Source organism: Cebus imitator, unplaced genomic scaffold (assembly GCF_001604975.1).
Source record: "Cebus imitator isolate Cc_AM_T3 unplaced genomic scaffold, Cebus_imitator-1.0 Scaffold387, whole genome shotgun sequence".
Classification (NCBI taxonomy): Eukaryota; Metazoa; Chordata; class Mammalia; order Primates; family Cebidae; genus Cebus; species Cebus imitator.
The window spans coordinates 1707028-1730306 of NW_016107702.1; the positions used below are offsets into that span (position 1 = coordinate 1707028).

The 23279-nt window shown below is 47.9% G+C and overlaps 1 protein-coding gene across 3 annotated transcripts in view; it reads right to left on the reverse strand.

Annotated features, from left to right (window-relative positions):
• The window catches only part of ADCY5 (adenylate cyclase 5), a 161532-nt gene that overhangs the window by 56667 nt on the left and 81586 nt on the right, over nucleotides 1-23279 (reverse strand). For all 3 annotated transcript variants that reach the window (XM_037731217.1, XM_017508211.2, XM_017508210.2), the window contains exons 2-3: nucleotides 10805-10954; nucleotides 6088-6209 (exon numbers count right to left, since the gene is read on the reverse strand). In XM_037731217.1, the coding sequence (XP_037587145.1) occupies nucleotides 6088-6209; nucleotides 10805-10954 (272 nt within the window). The remainder of the gene's footprint in view (nucleotides 1-6087; nucleotides 6210-10804; nucleotides 10955-23279) is intronic.

The window sequence follows — 23279 nt, forward strand, 5'->3', positions numbered from 1 at the left end:
AATTTTTTGTATTTTTAGTAGAGACGGGGTTTCACCATGTTGACCAGGATGGTCTCGATCTCTTGACCTCGTGATCCACCCACCTCGGCCTCCCAAAGTGCTGGGATTACAGGTATTATTATTTTTTAAAGACCCAACCCTAGTGGCCCCACCAACAGGGTGCACTGGGCTGTCAAGCTGCTACTCCCATAGCACTTCACTCCCTCGCTGCAAGGACTGGATATTTCTTAAGGCACAGAGACAGTGTCTTTTTCATAGCGGCAGGCTGGATATAGCAGCAGCTCAGTAAATGTTTGTGGAGTAAATAAAATAACATAAAGACCACTTACATCTCTAACTGGTATGGGAGTGGAGTTTGGAATACTTAAAAAAAAAAAAAAAATAGAGACAGGGTCTCTCTCTGTTGCCCAGGCTGGAGTACAGCAGCAAGATCTTGGCTCACTGTAACCTCAAACTCCTGGGCTCCAGCAATCATCTTGCCCTAGCTTCCCAGTATTCTGGGCCTGGGATTACAAGCATGAACCATTGTGCCCAGCCCAGACACTCTCCTTCATGTCAGGTTTAAGACAGGAATGCAGGGTGTCCATGACCCTCCTCCTGTGGTCTGTTGGCTGAGGGTGTGAGTGGAGATAAAGATTTTCCACCCTCTGCCTACAGGGTGCACAATCTGCCCACGGGTATCTGAGTATCTCGGACACTGCCGCGTGGTCATTATAATTCAGAACCACGCTGCAGCAGAGCCAGACACCAGAGCAACCTGGGGAATGCAGCCAAGTCCTTGAAGGAGACAGCAGAGGAGATAATAACCTTAAAAGTGGGAGGTGTTGGGGAAAGACTTGGAAGAGAGGTGATCTCTCCCTAAGACCCTGCCACACCCCTGATATGTGGGGAGGCGGGGTTGCTACCTCACTGCCGCACTAGGCTTGGCAGCCCCTCTGCCAGAACCCCAGCTGCAGACTCACAGGACTCTTGGGTGCCTGATCCAAGTCAGTGAACTAAGATCCCCCACCGCCATGCTCCATCCTGAACCCAGGAGTCCTGCAGGGAATGTTTCTTAGGCAGAGGACCGCACCCCCAAGAAGAAGTGGCCTCTCCCTTCACATAAATAACAGTCTGGGATGATCTCTCACCCACCTACCACCTATTACCTTTAAAACCTTAGGGCTCCAGTTCTGGCACAGACCAGTCAGGTGCAGGGGCATTCACACTGAGAAGGAGCCCGTGTGAAAGCGGAGAGTCCTTCAGAGCCCTCTTGGACCTGGCTGGGGCATTCTCTGGCCCCTGAAACCTTTGGGGGTGTTGAGTTACCTGACCTTGACTCTCACCTGGTTGTCCACCCAGCCTCAAGGGCAATCAGTCTGTAGTCTCCTGGGCTGCGTGGGGCTGGGGACCTTCCATACCCTATCTCACCTCACCTCCCAGCAGCCCTGCAAGGAGCCCTGGGCTAGCTAGCTGGGCCCCCTCTTATGGACACTGCTTCTCTGTGCCTTTTATAACAATTGTAATAGAACCATAGATCAGTACATTGTCTAACATTAATATCCTGTGAAGTTCGTGTCTCCTGGTCTCTATACCCTGGCACTAGAAAGAATGTGATAAACTCAACTAATTATTCAACGTTTAGTGTCTTTTCTAACAGAAGATGAGTTCACGATGTCAGCGATGACACGTACTTTAATCTGTGTCTCACTGCCTGCCTCTAGCTGAGCGTCCTGCAGTGAGACAGAGGCCAAACATTAGCTGAATGGATGAGTGAATGGCCAGGACTATCCCCATCCCATGTTATAGCTGAGGAAACCAAGGCTCTGATTAGGTGCCTTGCCCAAGTTCACACAGCTAACAGGCGGCAGAGCTGGGTGTAGGCCCGTCTGCTCAATATAGGTGTTCATCTTGTTCCCTTCTGCTGACTCCTGGGCAAGGGTTAGCTGGTGATGCAAAGGTTCTGTCTGCATCTATCTTTGCTGTGACCCACGCAGTATGGCGCCTTCTCTGGCTAAGAAGGCTGAGGCTGACTGATCTCTCCCCTGCCTAGGCAGAGCTCCAGGAGTTGGGTCTCCCTCCAGAACAGCCTCTGCTGGCATGTCCCCGAGGCCCTTGTCCCTCCCAGGTGTGGGAAGGGCACAGCCCCCACCCCCAGCCCTGGCACTGTCAGCTGCAGCAAATGCAGGTATCTGGGGTCGGGTAGGACGGGCAGGAGGGCTTACAAGCCACTGGTGGACATCCCAGCATGGGCCAGAGCTCCAGCTGACCTGCCCCGTCAGAAGGGCTAAAACATTTCTATTTGTCACCACACATCAGATGGGGGAGGCATCTAAGTATCTCCAGGGGTCTCCAGGGGTCCCCTGGCCTCTTGCCCACCTCTGCCTATGGCCAGTGGTGGCTCAGCACCAAAGCATCCTACAGGCTCCTCGGTCAGTCCCTGGCTGCACCCCCGGGAGGTGTGTGCAGCACAATTATTCTCCTCGGGGCAGGAGAGAATGAGGCCATGGAGAGTGGGGGCCCCTGCCTGTCACCCTCCCTACCCAAGACAAACTCTTCTCCCCAAACACCCATCAGTCTCTTCCTCTTCCTTAGATCCAGGCCCAGCCTGTCATGCTGTAGAGTTGATTTATTTTTCTTGTGGCCTTGCTCTCAGTGGGGCTAGAGAACAGCATGTCATCACCCTCTCTAAATATTATAACTCTGCAGAGAATTGATGAATGTGACTCATCACCCTCCATTCTCCAACTAGAGAATCTCCAGGCCTTTCTTTGTTGATATGAGTGTGATCATATCATAAAAATAACAGTAACAATAATGGCAGCTCCCAATTACTGAACACTTGTTCTGTGCCAGATACTGTGCTAAGCACTCTCCCCACGTTATTCCATTGACTGTTTGCAACCCTATTAAGTAGGTGCTCTTCCTATCCTATTACGAAGATGAGGAAACCAAGGTTGAGAGTGGCTCCATTCCTGTAACTTGTCCTGGTCACATGGCCAGGAAACAGCAGAGTAGGGGCAATGTGCAGAACTGCTTAACTCCAGAGCCACCGCCTAACCACTGTGCCCCACCAGCTCTCCATGAGCCCAGCCCCAAGGGGTGCTTTTAAACTATGATGTCACCCCTCATCTGCTACTTAACCACCAACCCAAGCCAAAAGTTCAATCCCAAAACAGAGATCAGAGCCAGCACTGTGTTTCTACCAAGGGCTACAATCAGTGCTGCCGATAGAACAGGGAAGGAGGACCCAGAGGGATATGTGCATATGACTGCTTGCAGTTGGCCTCTGATGTGGACCAGCCACCTCTGTCCCCATGAAAAGCACAGCATCTTGGTTTTTCTCTCCTTTCATCTCTTTCCCGATTACTGTCATTGATCCTGGCACATCCCAGACAGAAATGCCCCTACTGTGGCAGGGGTCTGATGTGTAGGCCACTCTGATTAGGGCAGTGTTCTTTTATTAACCCAAAGTCACTGCTTCCATGGGAGGGGGACAGAGGGAGGTGTCACCCCAAGGGTAGTCACCATAGAAGAGGCCTGAGTCAGCCCCTCTGACCAAACAACCTTGCTGGAGGGCTGTGGGCCCAAGAGCCAGCACTGTGGAGTGGGGATTAGGAAGATGCCTGCCGAAGGGAGAAGAGATGGTGAGAGAGGGCAAGGAACTGGGCCGAGGCACAGGAGTGGCCGGTGAGCTGTCTGTGCTGGCCAAGGCGGGCTGGGAACCTGCGTTGGAAGTGCCAGACTGCTTCGGAGCAGGGAATTTTCTGGATTGTCTTTGTATTCCACTGAATGCGTGAAACCCACGCAAAGCTCTGTGGAGCTGACAGCAATCAGGAAAAGCACCTTCGACCATGCTGTGCCAGGGACAATGCCTGGGCCAGTGAGGTGGTGAAGACAGGACCAGGAGAGAAACTTCCAGAAGGGGGAGCTCAGTGGCTTGGCTAGTATGTCTTGGGACCACTTGGTGGGCAACCCCTTCCTACTTTAAACTTGAGCCCATGGGATCTGTTCTAATAGGGAAGTCTGTTTCCTCACATGTTCTAAGGAAAAGACCCCTGGATTTTAGGAGCTGCCATCAGACAGGAAAGGCCCCTGGTGGCTCCTCAGTCACAGAGTGAGACAGACAGGAAGCCAAACCTCCCTCCTGCCTCTTCTCTGAGTCTTCCATTAGCCTGAGGGGTCCCCAAGCCTCCTTCCCACAGAATCCTCAGACACACTCCTTTCTCCTGGGCACATAAAAACATTTGTCTGGTAGTCAGGCTGGGTAAAAACTAGTATCAGAAAGCATACTGGGGGTATTTCTCCCACTTAACCAACTACGAGATCGTGGACAAGGTACTTCATCTCTGTGCCTCAGTTTTCTCTCCTGTAAAATGGAGAAAATCTCAGTAGAGCCCTCTTCTTTGTTGTGGGGATTGTGAGTAGAACACACTTAGGGTGGTGCCTGGTTCAGGCAAGCTCTGTGTAGGCGTGAGCTCTCCCTGCTAGAGGTCATCAACCATGGGAGGGCAGAGGTGGGCCGAGAAGGAGCAGGGAAACAGCACATCTGCACTGCCTAAAGGGCTCAAGCCCAGGGGTCTAGCCTTGGACTCCACTTCCCACTCTGCACCCAGCTCAGCTGCAACACCTTCAGGTCCTTCCCAGATGTCGAGATTCAGCCAGGGGCAGCCTTCTTCCTGGGAGACCAAGGTGCCTGCTGCCTACACTATTCCTACCTGACAGAGGAGTAAGGTGGGCTGGGAGACCCCCAGAACTGGGGGCCAACATGTTATGCAGGCACATGTCTCTCCCAGAGGCTTAGAGTCTCAGTTTTGGGAGACAGACGGAGGACACGCAGGGAGAATCCACAGTCTCAGATCCCAGGACACAATTGGGAACTGGGCAGTCCTGCTCATTCTGCATTAAAAAAACAATGCTTCCCTCACCCCTGCTGCCGTCAGCCTCACCTTCAGAGTGTGTGCGTTTGTCTATGTGTGTGTGAGAGAGAGAGCAAAAGAGTGAGAGAGAGAGAATTTGCACTATTCCACTTAACTGCTTTCTTGAAAACTCAGCCCGAGCCTCCAAAGAGTCCTCTTTACACCAATCTTAGAGGACTCATGAGTCCTAGGAAAACTTGCCTGAGGAGAAAGAACTCTCTAGAAGGCAAACACAGCAGCAACTTTTCTAGGCATATGGGAGGATTATCGGGCTCTCCAGGAAGCCATGCTGGATGAAGGCCACTGTATTGCTTTGTGTCCCCGTGGAACTCATAAGCAGATTTTGCACTCTATTAATCTACATCTGTTTGCACGTCCCTGCTGTCAGCAGCTTCTGTCTAGGGAGGCAGCAAACACGCAGGGAAAGCAGCGTGGGCTCTGGAGCAGCCACTTGGGTGCAGCCTGGCTGTACCACTGCTGGCTGCGGGACCTTGGGCCCTTGCATCTTTTAACCTAGAATCCATTCCCTACCTTTTTCTTTCTCCATGACTGACTTTTTAAAGACTACATGATGTAGACTGTCCTATGTTTTGGATTTGTCCAGTTGTTTCCTCATGATGGTTTTTTTAATTTAAACTTTTCATGACAGAAAATTTCAAATAGAGTACATATGAAGTAAATAGCATATATGACCGATCTATCGACTGGGCATGCTCATAAAGGTAGCTGGCTTGCAGTGTTATCAGGAGGACTGGTGATAAGGTGGGCAGAGCCTGGTCCAGTGCCTGGCACGCACTGACTGAGGAGGCATGGAAGCTGCCAGATGGTGAAGATATGATGATGGTGGTGACATTTGGGCCCCAGTCTATGCTTTCCATCTCTTTTGATCGCCTAGGAGCTCCTTCCCAAAGCAGGTGGACTTGCTTCCTCCTTTCTCCTCCTCCTGTTTCTATCCTCTTCCTGCACAGCCTCACTGTTCCTCTCTCCCTACCTCCCAAAAAAGTTACATGGACACCATGATAATTCACACCTGGAGGGGTGGGGCTGGCATGCTATAGACAACACACTCTCCAAAGTCACCAAGCCACACTGTTGGGCTGTGCCCACTTGAAAGGAGGGAAGTGGGATGTCTCCTTTGGGGTCCAGTTCTCCCTCCCTTCCCTCCTCCTCCCCCCAGCCTCACCCCTACCTCACGTTGTCATGTTTCTGGATGTAAATCTTATGGAACATCATATCCTCCTGCTTGGCGTTGATGTCTGCTTTCATCTCCATGGCAACATGACGGGGAAGGACAGACAGCAGGAGCCGCTCCTGCGGAGGGAAGCAGATGCTTTCATCACCGTGCCTTCCACCTGCCTGGCAAGTGTTCACTCCTCCACAACTGTGCCTCTGCCTGCAGCACCCTGGAGGCTCTCCTGGGACTCCTGGGCTAACACTGTGTGTGTGTGTGTGTGTGTGTGTGTGTGTGTGTGTGTGTGTGTGTGTGTGTGTGTGTGTGTAGATCCTTCCACCATTGGAGGGCAGAGGTGGGCACAGAAGGAGCAGGGAAACAGCATATCTGCACTGCTTAAAGGGCTCAAGCCTAGGAGTCCAGCCTTAGACTTTACTTCCCACTCCGAGCTCAGCTCAGCTGCAACCCCCTCGCAACCCCGGTGTGTGCGTGCAGGCTACCTGTCCCCTCCCTGGGACATTACCTGATCCTTCCGCCTCACTCGCCGCATTTCTCAGAGAAAAGCGCTTCTGGTGAATCTGTTAGTACCGAGCACCTCGGGTTAGAATCCTGAATGTCACCTGAGACTCTGAGCGACCTTGGGCATATTACTGAGCTTCTTTGAGCCACGGGTTGCTCATCCATAAAATGGGGATGCAGTTGTTGAGAGCATTAATGAGATCTACTCCATCAGTTACCAAATATTTATCGAGCACCTACCATGTGCCAGGCACTATTCTGGGGACCAAGAGAGTTAACACTGAGAGTGAGGCAGGTAAGTGTCCTCCTTCACAAAGCTTCTGGTGTCAGGGGGGTCTGGTGCACTACTATGGGGACACTAAGCAAGGACACCTGATTTCCACTGGAGTAGTCAGAGAGGGCTTCCTGGAGACTGGAAGGATGGGGTGGGGAGGAGGTGCTCCAGTTCCACCTGGGGGACAGTGGCCCAGGAGAGAGAGAAAGCAAGCTGACTTTGAGAAACAACGTCACAATCAGCCGAGAGAAGCAAGTGGAGGGGCAGCCACATCACAGAGGCACAGAGGTCAGCCTGTATGGAGTCTGAACTTTGCCCTTTTTCCGAGCTCCTCTCCCAGGCCTGACCCGCTCCAAGATGCCCAGCTGCCTCTGTGCCAGGTTCCCTGCCGGGCTGGTGTACATCATTCGCTCATCTCCAGCTTTTCACTTTGGCTGCCTCCAGCCCTTCTCATTCTCCTGTCATTCACTCCGCAGCAGACACTGGAGTCAGCCTCCCAGGTGGCCCTGAGACTCTTCTGTTTCCGTGTCCTTTCTGCTTCCTCTCCCTCCATCTGGCCACAAACAAGGCGTGTCCCACCTCTGTCCTCGCCCCATTCACACCTGCACTCTGGGAGTAAGTCCATGGCCAAGGCTCCCACTGTAGAGATGGCTCTATCATCCACTTCCCACATCCCTACTTCCCATCCAGGGCTTGCCAGCCTCCAGCTGCCCACCTGGATGTTATGCCACCACCACCCTGACATCGCACCAAAACCACACTCACTTTCCCACATTGTCATTCCACAATCACTTTTCTTTCAATTTCCCTGTCTTTGCCTGGGACAGCCCCATTCTGCTACACAGTGTCAAGACCCTGACCACATAAGTGGCTTTTGCTTTTCGGATCTTTCCCTCTGACACTCATTCCACTGCCCTCAGCCCCAGGCCCTGTCCAGCCCTTTCCTGCTGATCTGGAAACAGCTCTTGCACTTGTCCTTTCTGTTCTGCACGTTCCTCCACTGCCTATATGCAGTTCTTACCTGGCTATCGGATTCTGGTTGCAACACCCTGGACAGACAGCCTCCCTCTGACCTCCCTGACGCCTGCACAGCCCCAATCTCTCTGAAACACCACCTGTGCCCAACACCTCCACAGGTTTCCTAGTTCCACCAGCCACATCAAATATAGGTTCTCCCAGACCCACTAAACTCACTGCTATTTTCTACTGCAAACCAATGCCCATGTCCCCCTACCCCCTTGCTATGCCTCACACTGGCCTGGCCTGCTCCTACTACCCCCATCCTGGCTGCTGCTCCTCCTTGCTGAAGCACCTCTTCCACCCCAACCTCATCAGCCTCTCGCAGCCCAGGCCACCTTCAGGGCCAGACTGGATGGGGCAGCCTCTGGATCACCTTCCTTGTCTCCAAGCTTGCTGCCTCTGGTCCATCCTCCCCACTGCAGGCAAGCAACTTCTTTTCCTGAAACACACCAGACCACATCCCCTTCTAAGCCTCCTGATGCTTCTGAGATCAGCCCATGCCCTGGCCTCAAGGTTTCCATGACCTGACTCCTCCCTGCCCTTCCACCTGCTGTTCCAGCAGCCCTGAAATGAAATCCACACACCACTCCAGATACAGCAGAACACAGAGCCTCCCACCCCACTGTTGAGCACAAATTCCTCAGCTGGCATCACCCTCCTCCTCCACTGCTCCTCACCCTCCTTCAAGGTCTCCCCCTTCCCAGGAGGAGGTCTCACTCTGGCTGCTGGCATCCCCTCCCCACCCCCTGAAACTCCATGTCAGTTGCCTGTTAACTCTGAGGAGAGACCACCTTGGGGACTGGAGCTGTGTCTTGTCCAGTGCCATGGCCCAGACCCTTATGCTTGAGAGGCTGACACATTAGTGAAGGGTGGTGTTCTCTGTGGGTCGGTCTGGTCTCCCCAAGCAGCAGGAAACATGACCGCCAAGGTCAACTCTCAGTAAATAGTTACTGGTGACAGGAATAGGAATTAAAGGGCAGTGTGGGATGACTGGGAGAGACTGTGCTACAAATTGTCTGGCTTCATGAGACGCCTTCCTACATTTACAATCACCTCCGGGGCTGAGGGCCAGGAGGGATGGGCAGGGGGCTGCTGAGGAACAATTCTGAGCCCACTCATCACAGGGCACCTAGAAGTTCCCCAGGGAACTCCAGCAGCTCTTTCTGCATGGCTTGCCAGCTGTGGCCAGCTCAGAAGCACCTGTCCACAGAAAGCTTCCCCTCCTTAGCATATTGGCTCCGAACATGGAATGGCAAAAATATGTTTTCCCCTAAATCCCTGTGGATTTGGTGGAATGTCCAGACTGGCCCAGGCCAGAGCAAGGAAATTGTGGCAAGTTGTAAAATGGTAATTTCCCTGGAGAAGTGAGAGGGGCAGCCCCGAAAATGGAAGGAGGAGGAGGTATCCTGATCTCAGGTGAGAGACACTGAGGCCTGGAATGGGGATGAGATGACAGGCTTTTCAGGAATGCTGAGGCCTGGGGGTGAGCATGGTGCAGTGTACCAGAGGTGAGGTTCATCTGTCAATAAAGGCCAGTGGGAGGACCCCAGGGACATCGCCAAGCAAGGGCTTCCTTCAAGATGCTGGACCCAGAGCACAGACAGGGCCAAAGAGTGAATGCGGAGAGCCAGGCCAGGGACTGGTCAGTGTAAGGCGGGACCTGACAAGACATGGCAGCCACCAAGGCCGTGCTGGATGGGAAGTGGGGACAGATGGGGACTGGGGGGCCTGGAGAGGTACTACAGAGCTTTGCCCCCTAGTTTGACTGTCTGCACACCACCAGCCAGGTCACAGTGACCCACTTAGGATGTAACCAGATGGCATCAAGGACGCACCCCTGCAGTAGTAAAATGCTATGCTCTCAGGGTGGCCACAGTATGTGCTCTAGGCTGGCCTGGAAGTGCGAATGACCACTGACATCTTGGCCATTTCTCCTTGACCCCCACCCTCAAAGGCACACCTTCCATGTTCGTATCAGCCATGGGGGCTGACACAGCATGTGGGACTCAGGCCAGCTCCACTGATGCTTGCTGAGGGTCTGGGGAGACAGTAATCTAAGAGGGGAGAAAACCCTCGGGTTTGGAGTAGCCTTATCTCATAGAGGCCAGTGGGAGACCTGCAGGACCCACCCACTCTCTCCCCTAGGGCCACACAGGCCTCTCATGTGGAAGCCATATCGCAGAGTCACCAGACTCCTACCTGATTCCCACACAGGAGAGGAGACAGTGGGGATTGAGACCTGGAACCCAAACAGGACTCCACCCCCAAAGCAGGAAGGGCCGGACCCCTGATGTGGCCCTCAGCCCTGCTCCCACCCCACCCGGGAGTGGTGCACACAGGGCAGGCCCCTCTTTTCATCAGGAATCTGTGACCCTGGGAATGGCCTGCCTTCCCTGGACCAGGCAGGTCTAGGGAGACATGGGACTGTCTTCCTTCTCTGAATCACCAAACCCCAGAACTCAGAGAGAGGAATAGCCAGGTGTGGGATGCCTCAGGGAATGACAGCTCCTGTCTCTTGTTCTCTCTCATCCCTCCCCTGCAGAGCACCTTAATCCCCTGCTGGCTGCTCTCCTTACTCCAACACAAGGAGGTGCAGTGCAGAGAGGGAATGCGGAGCGGTGCAGGGAGCGGGTGGGAGTGCTTCGGGAAGGAGGGAGGGACCCTCTTGCTGCTGGGCTTGTTTGCAAACCACAGGGACACCACATGGCTATGGGCATCTGGTCTTGGGCACAGGCAGGGTAGAACTCCCTTCCCACAGGGTCTGGAATGCTGGACTCTCTCCAGGGGAAACATTCCCCATGGGCTGGGCCCCTCCCAGGGAGTGGGGCTGGCAGCTGTAATGAGCACCCCCAGGGGCTCATTTGAGGCACATCTCGGGTCTCTATTCCTTCCCACTGCGCAAGGCCAGGGGCCCTCACTCACCTGCTGCTGGTTCTCCCTCTGTGAGTGGAGCCGCGCCTGGATACACTCTCGGGTCTCCTGGAAAGCCTGCCTCTGGGAGACCTCAGCCGGGTAGTGGGTGCAGACGCCCACAATGTTGGTGCAGGAGAAAATGAGGACATTGGAGACAAGCTGCAGAAGGAGAGAGGAGCAGACCAAGCTCAGATCCTGACCCTCCTGGACCCAAAGCGTGTAGCCCTCAGCCCCCATCTCAGCAAACAAATGCTGAGGGCACCCCACACGTGGCTGACCACTGGGAACAGCTGGGCATAATCGATCAGGCTCTCTGATGTGCTCAAAGCCAGAAGCTTGGCTGGCCTGTCATGGGGTATGTCCTCTAAGGACACTGAATCACCTAATAATCATACTAAACATGCCTATAGTACCAGAAATTAAAAGGTTACATGTACTGTGACAGAGCTGTGTGTGTGCTGGGGGCAGGAGGGCCACCAAAAGGAAGGTGCCACGGGGGTGATGGGATTTCCCTTTTGAAAGTGTGATAAAATCCAGCACAGGACAAAGGGCCACCCTCCCCCAGAGATTAGCTCTGACAAATCAAGGCCTCTCAAACCCCCTCAGGTCCTCAGTGCTGTGCTAAACACTCTAGGTAATGAAAGAAGGACAAGGCTGGCTAGTCGGGATCTGTGGTCACAGTGGATCTCCACTCCTTCCTCCCTGGGCCTCTGGTCTTTCTGTTGCCAGCTCCCTGACAACCACCGCACCAGCCGGCCAGTGCCTGCCACCTCTCCCGCTCCTCAACAACTGAAACGTGTGTGTGGGAAAAGTACCACCGACCCTCCAGGTCAGCAGAGTCGAAGCTGGAATTCTTTTGAAGGGAATACGTACTGAAAAGCTAAGGGAAAACGTAACACAATACAACGCGACATGCAAAACAAGGTTATACGGCACACTCAGATCCCAGAGAGTGATGTGTAGGCAAAATTTCTCTTGGCACATAGAGCTCCGGGAGTATCTGAGTACATGGGTACTATTGCCCTTGACTCAGGGCCACGTGGGACAGAGCCACACAATGATGCTCTCCTATGCTCTCCTAGGCTGTGGGGGTTTTGAGTTGCACCTCAGTTACTCCCTCCAAAAACTTCCTTCTTAGTTCCATCTCCATAAGGGGAGCTGGGGTCAGCCCCTGCACCTTCTGTTGTGGCTCCCTCAGCCCTCAGGAGGCCTGTGTTGGTCCCACATCCTGGGGTGAGGAAGGCATGTGGCCATCTGGATCCTAAAGAGCTTTGCTATGGGACGTCGGCTGCCTGGCAGTGGCCTTGGCAGATGACTCCTACGCTCTTCTCTAGGGGTCTCTTGGCTCCCGACTCAGGTCTGCTTTCTACCTAAAGGCTTTGCGCATCACAGCTTTGAGGTGGTCCTGGCCTTCATCCAGAGTCCTCAGCTAGCCTGGGACCAAGGCCATGGGGCTCCTTGCTGGATGTGGTACCATCTTTCCCTGGAGACATCCTATGGTATGTGTACTCCAGTCCATGAAAAGACTTTCTCTTTCCCATTCCAAAGTCTTACTCCCTCCTGGCTGAAGAATGCCCTGAACGCCCCAGGTGCCTCCTGGATATGCCTTTCAAGAAGGGGCAGGTTCAGATTTCTAGCTCCCCTCCTTGGCTGGCTACTGTTGCTGACTGATAACTCTCACATCCTTTCACCCCAACCCATCCACCCTAGACAACCCCATCGCTGTCATTTTATATAAACACATGACATAGGAAAAGCCAATATATCACAAGGAAAGAAGACCCCTGGTCCTCAGAAACTTACAAACTACTTCAAGAGTGTTACAGATGGAATGCTTGTATCCCCTAAAAGGACCACTGAAACAAAGAGCAGCTGGATGAGCCCGCAACTTCTGGAAGACTCATCAGAGGCAAGAGTGCAGGAATGGGAGACAGGTCCAGACGCTGCCACAGAAGCCCAAAGCATGAGGGAACAAAGACCTGCATGTGTCTGGGAGCCAGCCAGGGCAGAGCTGACTCCGAAGTAAGAGCCCCTAAGACCAGGGAGAAGAAAGTCCAGGAAGAAATAGACCATGGTTTGCAGTAGTAACCAGTGTAGTGATTATGAAGTGAGACCCTGAAAACAGGCCTCTGGGAAGTCACTGGGAACCACTGGGAGAGGATAAGGAAGAAGAAATGAGGAGATGAAGGCTGAGGGGTAGTCCCACAGGGAATTCTGAAGGATGATCTAGTTAGGGGAGATTTGTGTGAAAAGAGAGGAAGGTGCCAGGTGATAAAAACAGCAGTGAGACAGAAACTGGGAAGGAGAAGATGAGGAGCCAGCTCAGACAGGCTAGTGCCTCATGAAAATATTCTACAACATGACCAAGTGGGCTCTATCTCAGGAATGAAGGCTGGTTCAACTTAAAAAAGCAATCAATGTAATTTTCCATATTAAATTGAAATTTTTTTAAAAAACATAGGATCATTTCAATAGTTTCTAAAACATCATTTGGCAAAACGCGACATACATGAATAATTTTTAAACTCTTGCCAACTTAAAAACAGAAGGGAAGTCCCTTAATCTGATCAACGGCATATACAGAAACCTGCAGCTAAATTATGTCATACTTAATGGTGAAAGACTGAATGTTTTCCCCTAAGACCAGAAACAAAGCCAGGTTGTCCCCTCTTGTCCCTCATGTTCAACACCACACTGGAGGTCCCAGACTGTGCAATCAGACAAGAGAAACAAAAGACACACAGATCAGAAAGGAAGAAATAAAACTGTCTCTATTTGTAGATGATATGATTGTTTATGTAGAAGAACCTCAAAAAATTTAAAAACTACCAGAATATGCAAGTTTAGAAAAGTCACAGGATACAAGATCAATATACAAAAAGCAACCATACTTTTATATATGAGTAAATACCAATTGGAAGTAAAATTTTAAAGGTATAGTTGGCTCTCTGTGTCTATAAGTTTTACATCTGTAAATTCAACTAACCTTGGATCAAACCCTTCAATTCGGCAACTGTACATATTTTCTATCAATGATTGGCTCAATCTGTGGATGCCGAATCCACAAATACAGAGGGTCAACTGTACCATGACATTTTATATAAGGGACTTATATAAGCATCTGAGGATTTTCATATCTCCAGGGGGTCCCAGAACCAATGCCCTGTAAATACAGAGGGCTGAGTGAATCATTTAAATAGCACCAGAAACCATGAAATACTTATGTAGAAACTAAAGAAACTAATAGAAAATCTAAAATTGGTCTTAATCTAAGACCTGTTCACTGAAAGCTATGAAATACTGATGAAATAAATTTTTTTTTTTTTTTTTTTTTTTTTTTTTTTTTTTTTTTTTTTTTTTTTTTTTTTTTTTTTTTTTTTTTTTTGAGACAGAGTTTCACTCATGTTACCCAGGCTGGAGTGCAATGGCGCGATCTCGGCTCACCGCAACCTCCGCCTCCTGGGTTCAGGCAATTCTCCTGCCTCAGCCTCCTGAGTAGCTGGGATTACAGGCACGCACCACCATGCCCAGCTAATTTTTTGTATTTTTAGTACAGACGGGGTTTCACCATGTTGACCAGGGTGGTCTCGATCTTTTGACCTCGTGATCCACCCGCCTTGGCCTCCCAAAGTGCTGGGATTACAGGCTTGAGCCACCGCGCCCGGCCTGATGAAATAAATTTTAAGACTTTAATAAATGGAGAGATAGACCACGTACAGAAAAACGCCATGTTCCAATGTCAATTTTCCCCAAACTGATACATAGATGCAACACTATCACAATCAAAGCAATAAAAATAGCCAAAATGGTTTTGAACAAGATTGCCAACCAAGTTAGCAGACTCATACTACTCAATTTCAAGACTTACTATAAAGCTACAGTAATTAAGACAATGTGGTACTAGCATAAGGGTAGAAATATAGATATATAGAATAGAATTGAAGAGTCCAGAAATAAGCCTTTATATTTATGATTAATTTTTGAGAAAGGTACCAAGACAATTCAATGGGAAAAGAGCAGTCTTTTCAACAAGTAATCTGGAAAAACTGGGTATCTACATGCAAAAGAATGAGGCTGGAACTCTTACCTCATATTATACACAAAAATCCACTCGAAGTGGATCAGAGACCCAAATGTGAGAACTACAAACATAAAACCCTTAGAAGAAAACATAGGGATAAATCTTATAACCTTGGATTAGGCAATGATTTCTTATATATCACACCGCACATACAAATAACAAAAGAAATAAATTGATAAATTGAACTTCATCAAAATTTTAAAACTTTTGTGCTTCAAAGGGCACCATCAAGAAAGTGAAAATACAACCCACAGAATGGGAGATAATATTTGCAAATCCTATTTCACACCTTTAGTTTTGAGAAATGTATAAAGGCAATTACATGAAAGGAGTCTTTTTAAAAATGGTGCTAGATCCTCATTTGTATGGCAGTGAGTAAAAAAAAAAAAAATGGTGCTAGAACAATTAAATATTCATATGATAAAAGCAAACCTCACAAGTATACAAAATTAACTCAAAATGGTTCAGAGGCCTAACTGCAAAACCTAGCATACAAATTTTTAAAACAATGAGATACTACTACACACTATTAGAATGGCCAAAGTTAAATTAGATTAAAAATGGGAAGAAAAGAAGAAAGAATTCAGTTAACAAGTACTGGTGAGAATACACAACACATGAACTCATACTTTCCTGGTAGAAATGAGAAATGGTACAGCCATTTTGGAAAACAGTTCAGCAATTTCTCATCAAGTTAAATATGCACTTGCCCTATGACCCAGCAACCTCACTCTTATGTATTTTTTTCAAATGAAATGAAAAGTTACGTTCACTCAAAAATCTCTGCATAAATGCTCTGGACTACTACTCAGCTATAAAAAGGAACAAACCACTGATACACACAACACAGATACATCTCAAATACATTATGCTAAAATGAAAGAAGCCAGACTCAAAAGCCTGCAGATTCCATTTAGATGGCACTCTGAAAAATGCAAAACTGTGGGCACTGCACATAGATCAGTGGTTGCCAGGGAGCAGTGGGTGGGGCTGACAACAAAGGGGCAACACAGGGAAATCTTTTGGGGTGATGAGACTGTCCTGCATCTTGATTGTATTAGCAATTACACGTCTATATGTGTCTGTTACACCTGCAGAACAATGTGCTAAAAAACTGAGTTTTACTGTATGTAAATTACACTTTAATGTTTTTTTAAAAAGTGGGGGCAGAAGTCATATCTAGGAGACTAAGAGAAAATGTAAGCAGATGGCCAGACAGAGAAAGAGTAAACTTCCTTTTTTCTGAGGCTACAAAGGGAGGCCAGAGTCTATTTTGAGACATGACCTCCAAAGTAATGATCAAGTGGCTGCTGCAGCATCTCTGTACTAATCCTCCTGGTCTCTCCTGCTGTAATCTGACTCCTCCTGTAGCCAGAAGGCCAATGGCAACAGACAGTGCAAATCCAGGTAAAAAGATGTGTGGTAACCCAATAGCGGTCCAAATGGCTTTGCTAAGCTTAGTGTACCTCGGTGTATATCTCTCTTTCACTAAACACAAAACCAGGCAGGCAGAAAGAGGGTGCTGGGGTCTGAGGGTGGGGTCAGGAGCAGGGCTATTGGAAAGGGGGATTTCAGCAAGTTGAACCTGAAAGTGAAAAACAGATTAATAGCGCGCGCTCTCTCTCCCCCCGCCCCCCCCCCACACACACATACCCCATCTGCCAAAAAAGCAGGAATCTGGGCACCAGGTCTTAAAGGGTGCTAGGGCCCCTGTGCAGACGCTCAGGTTATGAATAGTGAGGAGGCATTGGTAAAACGTGACAGAATTCTGCTTACATATTCCTGGAAGGGAGTGTAAACTTTAAAAATGATCTCACACCTTGGGGACAAGAAAGGTGTGTCCAAATGCTGCCCAGCTCTCTTCTCCACTCAAACAGTGATCAAATAATGAGCACCTTCTTACATCCCCATAAAGACAGACACAGTACAAGTAGGTATAAACCCTGTCCTTGTGTAAAGGACTTAATTAGTAAATAATAACAGGTATCAGTCACTGCTGAGGCTTCACAACAGCAGGTAAACAGGGCCTAATTAAGGGTTTATTGGCTTAGGCTGGCCTCACAGGACACATCTAACACATGGAACATGAGAACGTGTGTGTGCGTGTGTGTCCTGCTATGAAGGAGCGTGTGGCATATACCCACATTAAACCAAGTGGAGTGAAAAGAAGACCCAATAAGACAGCAGACCAAAGCCCTGGAGTAGCCTCAGCATCTGCTTTAAAATAGCCAGCAGGATGCGGGGGCTCACACATGTAATCCCAGCACTTTGGGAGGCTGAGGTGGGAAGATCACTTGAGTCCAGGAGTTCAAGACCAGCCCACACAACACAGTGATACCCCATCTCTACAAAAATAAAAATAAAACATTAAAAAAATTCACCAGGTAGTCCCAGCTACTTGGGAGGCTTAGGCAGGAAGATCACTTGAACCTAGGAGGTAGAGGCTGCAGTGAGCTATGACCATATCACTGCGCTCCACCCTGGGCAACAGAGCAAGACCCTGACTCCAAAACAACAACAACAAACAGTTTAAAACAAGCCCTGCAGATGGATGGGTCCAGGTGGACAAGGCTCAGGGGGTCCCCGGGCCACACCAGGAGAGATCCCACTACAGGGGGAAAGTGTGGGATTCTATTCTCAGAGTCAAAACCACGGGGAGATACCTATGAATATTTAATACTTCCAAAACCCCAGCACTTCTGAAACCCAATCTCTGGCTGCCCTCAGGCTGCAGGTTTGATTTGAGCCAAGAGTGGGAAGTTACAGTGCTTGGTTTATGCAATGTCTCTTCGGCAGAAGACTTAAAGAAACCCCAGCCACTGGCCTCAGACACTGTGGTCATTCTGCCTCTTCTCTCTTGAGTTTTCAGGGGGCTCCGTGTGCCCACTGCAGCAGGCTTACTACTCAATAATCCTGGGAAAGGTGCAAGGCAAAGGGAAATGAGGAATGCATGGGTTTGGAGTAGAAGGAAATCACTCGGGGACTAAGGTTGGGGAAGACCCCTGCTCAGTTTGCCCTTTTAGCTCTTTTATGTGGCTCCTGTTCCCAATAACTCAGCTTGCCCCTTGCAGTATGGTTCACAGGTGAATGGTGGTGGCTGTGGTGGGAATCAGAACTTCCTAGGGAGCCAGATTTGGTGATGAAGGAGGTAGCAGGATGTTCAGTTAAATTTGAATTACAAACCAACAACAAAAACATCTTTTAGTGTAAGTAGGTCCCAGGCAATATTTGGGACCTACGTATACTAACAAAAAAATTACTCATTGTTTTTCTGAAATTCAAATTTAACTGAGTTACCCATATTTTACTGGGCAACACTACCAGGGGTCCTTTTCAAACCGCACCTCCCCTGGTCATGACAACCCTCTCCCCAAGCTCCTGCTCACTCTTCCCTACTCCCTCTTCCAGCAATTCCTCCACTTGTGAGGACAGAGTCGACAGACTACAGCATTTTCCCTGTGCATCAGAGTCTCTGCAATCACCCCGATGAAGTGCAAGCCTAGGTGAGATCCGATTTTCCAAATCACTCAAAGGCCAGAAGAGGCTGGACCACCTCAGGGACTCTGGGGGCAGAGGACCAGCTCCCCCTACTCTGGGCAGTAAAAAGGAGAGGAGGCCCTCTCCTGCAAGGTGTCCCCTGGCCCCAGCCCTAAAGACAGGCACAGCTCCTTCCTGTTCTAGTCCTTTGTCAGTTTACAAACACATAAAACTAACAACGAAATAAGTCACAAATAAAAGAAGCTGACAGCCTGGCAAGAGTTCCTTCCTCCTACACTAGATTTCATTTGTCTTACACAGTGGTGGTGGGAAACTCAGGGGACCTCAGTGGAACCCCATTGAGATATAAAATAAAATAACTCAAGGAAGAATAATCTTAAATTATATACTCTTAGAAGGCATATCGGCATGGTTCCTTGTATACTACACCATGCTCAATTAGGTGCTTAATGGGTTTTTTTTTTAACTATTACATATTTTTAACTGTTTTTCTAATCATAATGAGTGGCACCTCTAAAATTTTTCCTTTCAGGAAGAATAAAGATTGCTGTATGTGTTTTTGGTAATCAAAATTGCGTTATCTCTGCTTGGGGGCTTTTGTGACGAGGTCCTCTTTCAAGGAGGTGACCGTTTCTACACCACTGGCTCTGGACAAACAGGGTCAAACCCATCTCTCTGCTCACTAGGGCCCTGCCCAGATGACATCCTCCTTCTCCTCCTTTCCGGCTAGGATCTAGCTGCTCTGGGATCATCACTCTCTCTTGTTCTGGAACACCCCCCTCAAGAGTTTAGGATGCCTCCTAAGGGCCTCCAGCCTCTGTGAATACCATTCTCTATGCCAGAGATCTTCAAATTATACCCTTAACATCATGACATCTTCCTACCCAAAAACCCTTCAGGACTCTCCATTATCAGTAAGATAAAACCCAAACTCCTGTGCTGGCATTAATGCCCTCTAAGTCTTATCATAGACCACATTCCCTATCTCATGCCTACCCCAGCTACTCACCGTGTCTGAAAAAACTCAATCTATAATATGATTCTAAAGTGTAATGTTTATTTAACACAACTTTAATGTCACTAAAATTAGAGCATGAAATATTAACAAATCAACAATTAGCATCTGCTTAATACATTTTAAGGAAAAACAAAATAGACTAAAATGTGAAGAAAGACAAGTGTCTATGAATAATTGGGTACAGCAATATCCAGTCTGCAAAACACTTTCACATGTAATTTTTCTTTTCACCCTCATCAAATCCCTATAATATAAGCAAGTTAGGCAGCATCATCCCCGTTCTGCCAATGAGGAAACAGGCTCAAGGCAGGGGTCCTGCAGGGTTCAATACAAGGCAGCTGTAGAACTGGGATCACAGCCGTCTCTTTCCGAGCTCACAGCTCATCCTACTCTACTGTACTAAGCTGTTACTTATCCCAACTTAATTTAGATCTAGTTTTGTTTTATTCTATTTAATAAAGAGACACTCAACTTTCTCTCACCCTCGTCCCAGACGCCCCAGGCCTTCTTCATAGATCCTGGTCACACAAAGTACTGCTGATTAGGGACCTACTCCCAGCCACTGCCAGATTCGATGAATGTCCTCCGGGGGCACTCTCTCCAGGGAACTCATGGCTGTGGGTGAGAAAGGCCCACCTGTCTCACAAGGCCAAGTCTTACTCTAGTATAGCTTCCCTTAATTATTTTTTACGGAGCTATAATTCACATGCCACAAAATGCACTCTTTTAAAGTGCATAATTCAGTAGTGTTTAGCGTATTCACAAGGCTGTGCAACCATCACTACCAACCCCAGAACATTTTCAACATCCCCAAAAGAAACCCCATGCCCAGTAGTCACTGCCTATTTGCCACCCCACCCTCACCCGGCTCCTGGCAACCACGAACCTACTTCCCATCCCTATGGATGTGCCTATTCTGACACTTCATATAAATTGAAGTGCACAATTGGTGGCCTCCTGTGCCTAGCTTTTCTTGCTTATCATGATATTTTCAAGGTTCATCCATGTGATAGCATACACAGGCTGAAAATCCTTTATCTGAAGTGCTAGGGACCAGAAGTGTTTCAGATTTTGAATTTTTTCCAGATTTTGGAATACTTACATACATAATGAGATATCTTGGAGATGGGACACAAATCTAAACATAAAATTCATTTGTGTTTCATAAACACCTCCTATATATAGCCTAAAGGTAATTTTATACAATATTTTAAAGTAATTTTGTGCACAAAACAAAGTTTGTGTTAAGTACTCATGTGTAAAATTTTCCACTGTGGTGTCGTGTTGGAGCTCACAATGTTTTGGATTTTAGAGCATTTTAGATTTGAAATTTTCAGATTAAGGATGTTCTACCTGGAGCGCTATTTTGTTCCTTTTACAGATAAATAATATTCCACAGCACAGATCTACCATATATTGTTTATCCACCACCAGGTATGGACATCTGAGCTGTGTCCACCTTTTGGCTATTATGAATAATGTTGCTGTGATGAACATTCATGTGCAAGTTTTTACATGGATACATTCTGTTTTCTTGGGGATATATCTAGAAGCAGAATTGCTGGGTCACATGGTAACTCTATGTTAACATTTTGAGGAACTGCCCAACTGCTTTCCAATCAGCTGTACCACCTTACATCCCCACCAACACTGCATGGGGTTCCAATGTCTCCACATGCCCCGCCAATACTTATTTTGTTGTCTTTTTCACGTCATCCTAGTAGGAGTGAGAATGGTATCTCATTGTGGTTTTAATGCCCTTAAATTTGTAAAGCAAACAGCAACAATTACAAAGGAAAGAATGTCTTCTATAACTTGCACAGCTGTGTCTTTAGAGAGAAGTGTCCACGTCGTACACTTTATTTTTTGTTATTTTAAATTACTTATTCCTAGGAAGACCTACTCTTTGCACAGCCAGAGAGAAATAACAGCTTTCATGTAATAGTGCTTACATGAACAAGACAAACACTGACCGGGTGCCCAGCACTGGGAAACCGTGCCATTGGTCACCTTGCCCTCTAGGACTACAGATTTGGTGGGGAAGTCAGTCAAGGCAAGGAAGGGGCTGCAAGGACATAAACTCTGCAGGCTCCACAATCTCTATCCTCTATCTTCAAGTTAATTTCATAAACATTCAGTTAGCAAAGAACATGCCAATTATAATATTATAACCCTTAATATACAAATTATTTTGCCAATTAACAATAAATGGGTAGAATTTAACACACACAAAAAAAGGCCAGGCGCAGTGGCTCATGCCTGTAATCCCAGCACTTTGGGAGGCCGAGGCAGGTTGATCACGAGGTTAGGAGTTCAAGATCAGCCTGGCCAACATGGTGAAACTCTATCTCTACTAAAAATACAAAAAATTAGCCGGGAGAGGCTGAGGCAGGATAATTGCTTGAACCCAGAAGGCGGAGGCTGCAGTGAGCCAAGACCGCGGCATTGCACTCCAGCCTTGGTGACAGAGCAAGACTCCTTGGGAAAAAAGAAAAAAAAAAAGCTAACAACAAAAAATGGGTAATGTGGATGAATAATAAGCTTTTCAAAGTAAAAATACAAATGACTTACAAATGTGTGATATGAAAGATGTGAATCTTCAATAGTAAGCAAAGAAATACTAATAAAAGCAGTATTTTGCCTATTAAAATACCAAAGCTTTTTTCATAGTAATATTGTTGGCAAGAATGCAATGGAATAGGCGCCCTCCTACATTATCAGTGGGAATCCAAATTGGCATAACCTTTCTGGAAAGGAATTTGGCAATATGTATGAAGAGCTTTCCAAATATTCATAACCTTTGACCCAATAAGTCAGTCCCCTCCCAGGGATCTATGCTACAGAAAACTCAGTAGTTTTGAACAGGGCTTTATGTCCAAGGATAATTATAAAATTTAACAATGAGCAACAGCTAAATGTTGAAAAACTGGAGAGCTGTTAAATAAATTACAGTGCTCTAACCAGGTGCAGTGGCTCATGCCTGTAATACCATTACTTTGGGAGACCAAGGAAGGAGGATCACTTAAGGCCAGGAATTTGAGGCCAGCTTGGACAACACAGTGTGACCGCATCTCTACAAAGAAATAAAAAATTAGCCGGGCATGGTCGCATGCACCTGTAGTCCCAGCTACTTAGGAGGCTGCGGTGGGAAGATCACTTGAGCCTAGGAAGTTAAGGCTGCATGAGCCATGACTGTGCCACTGAACTCCAGCCTGGGTGACAGAGCAAGACTCAGCTTCAAGATAAAATAAAACCATGGTGCTCAACTCAATACCCTGTAATATCTTAAAGCCTGCATAATGTCTCATTTAAATAACATTCAGCATTGTGAGAAATTTTCCAAAATACAATGTCAAGTGGGGGAAAAAGGGAATATGAAATTGTATATACCTCATGATCCCAATTTTTCACATGTACACATCTGAAAATGTTAACAGTGATGGAATATCTCTAGGTGGTGGGATGATGGGTATATTTTAGCTTTTTTTCTTTATACCAATGAATACTCTCCAACATTTCTATTGTATATATTACTCTAAAAAGAAACACTCATAAACTTATATTAAGAAAGAAAAAAGTCCATGCTTGTACTGTCGGCATGGCAGGCTGAAGAATCTTCTCTTCTGATAGAAGAGATAAAATGAGAATGCAAATACCTGTAAAACCAGAGAGAAGAAATCAAATGGGAAAAGAGATTCGAAATAGAAAAAGGAATCATGTCTGGGCAGTGGGGACTAGGACCACTTCCTGGAGAAGTGTCTGCAGATGGGTAGGAACCTAGCCACCGGGCATCCCAGTGGGGGGGACATAAAGGTGATGGAAATGGCATCAATGTGGATTGGGAAGAGGAAGAAGAGTCCAGGGCTGTACTGGGAATAACAGGTAGT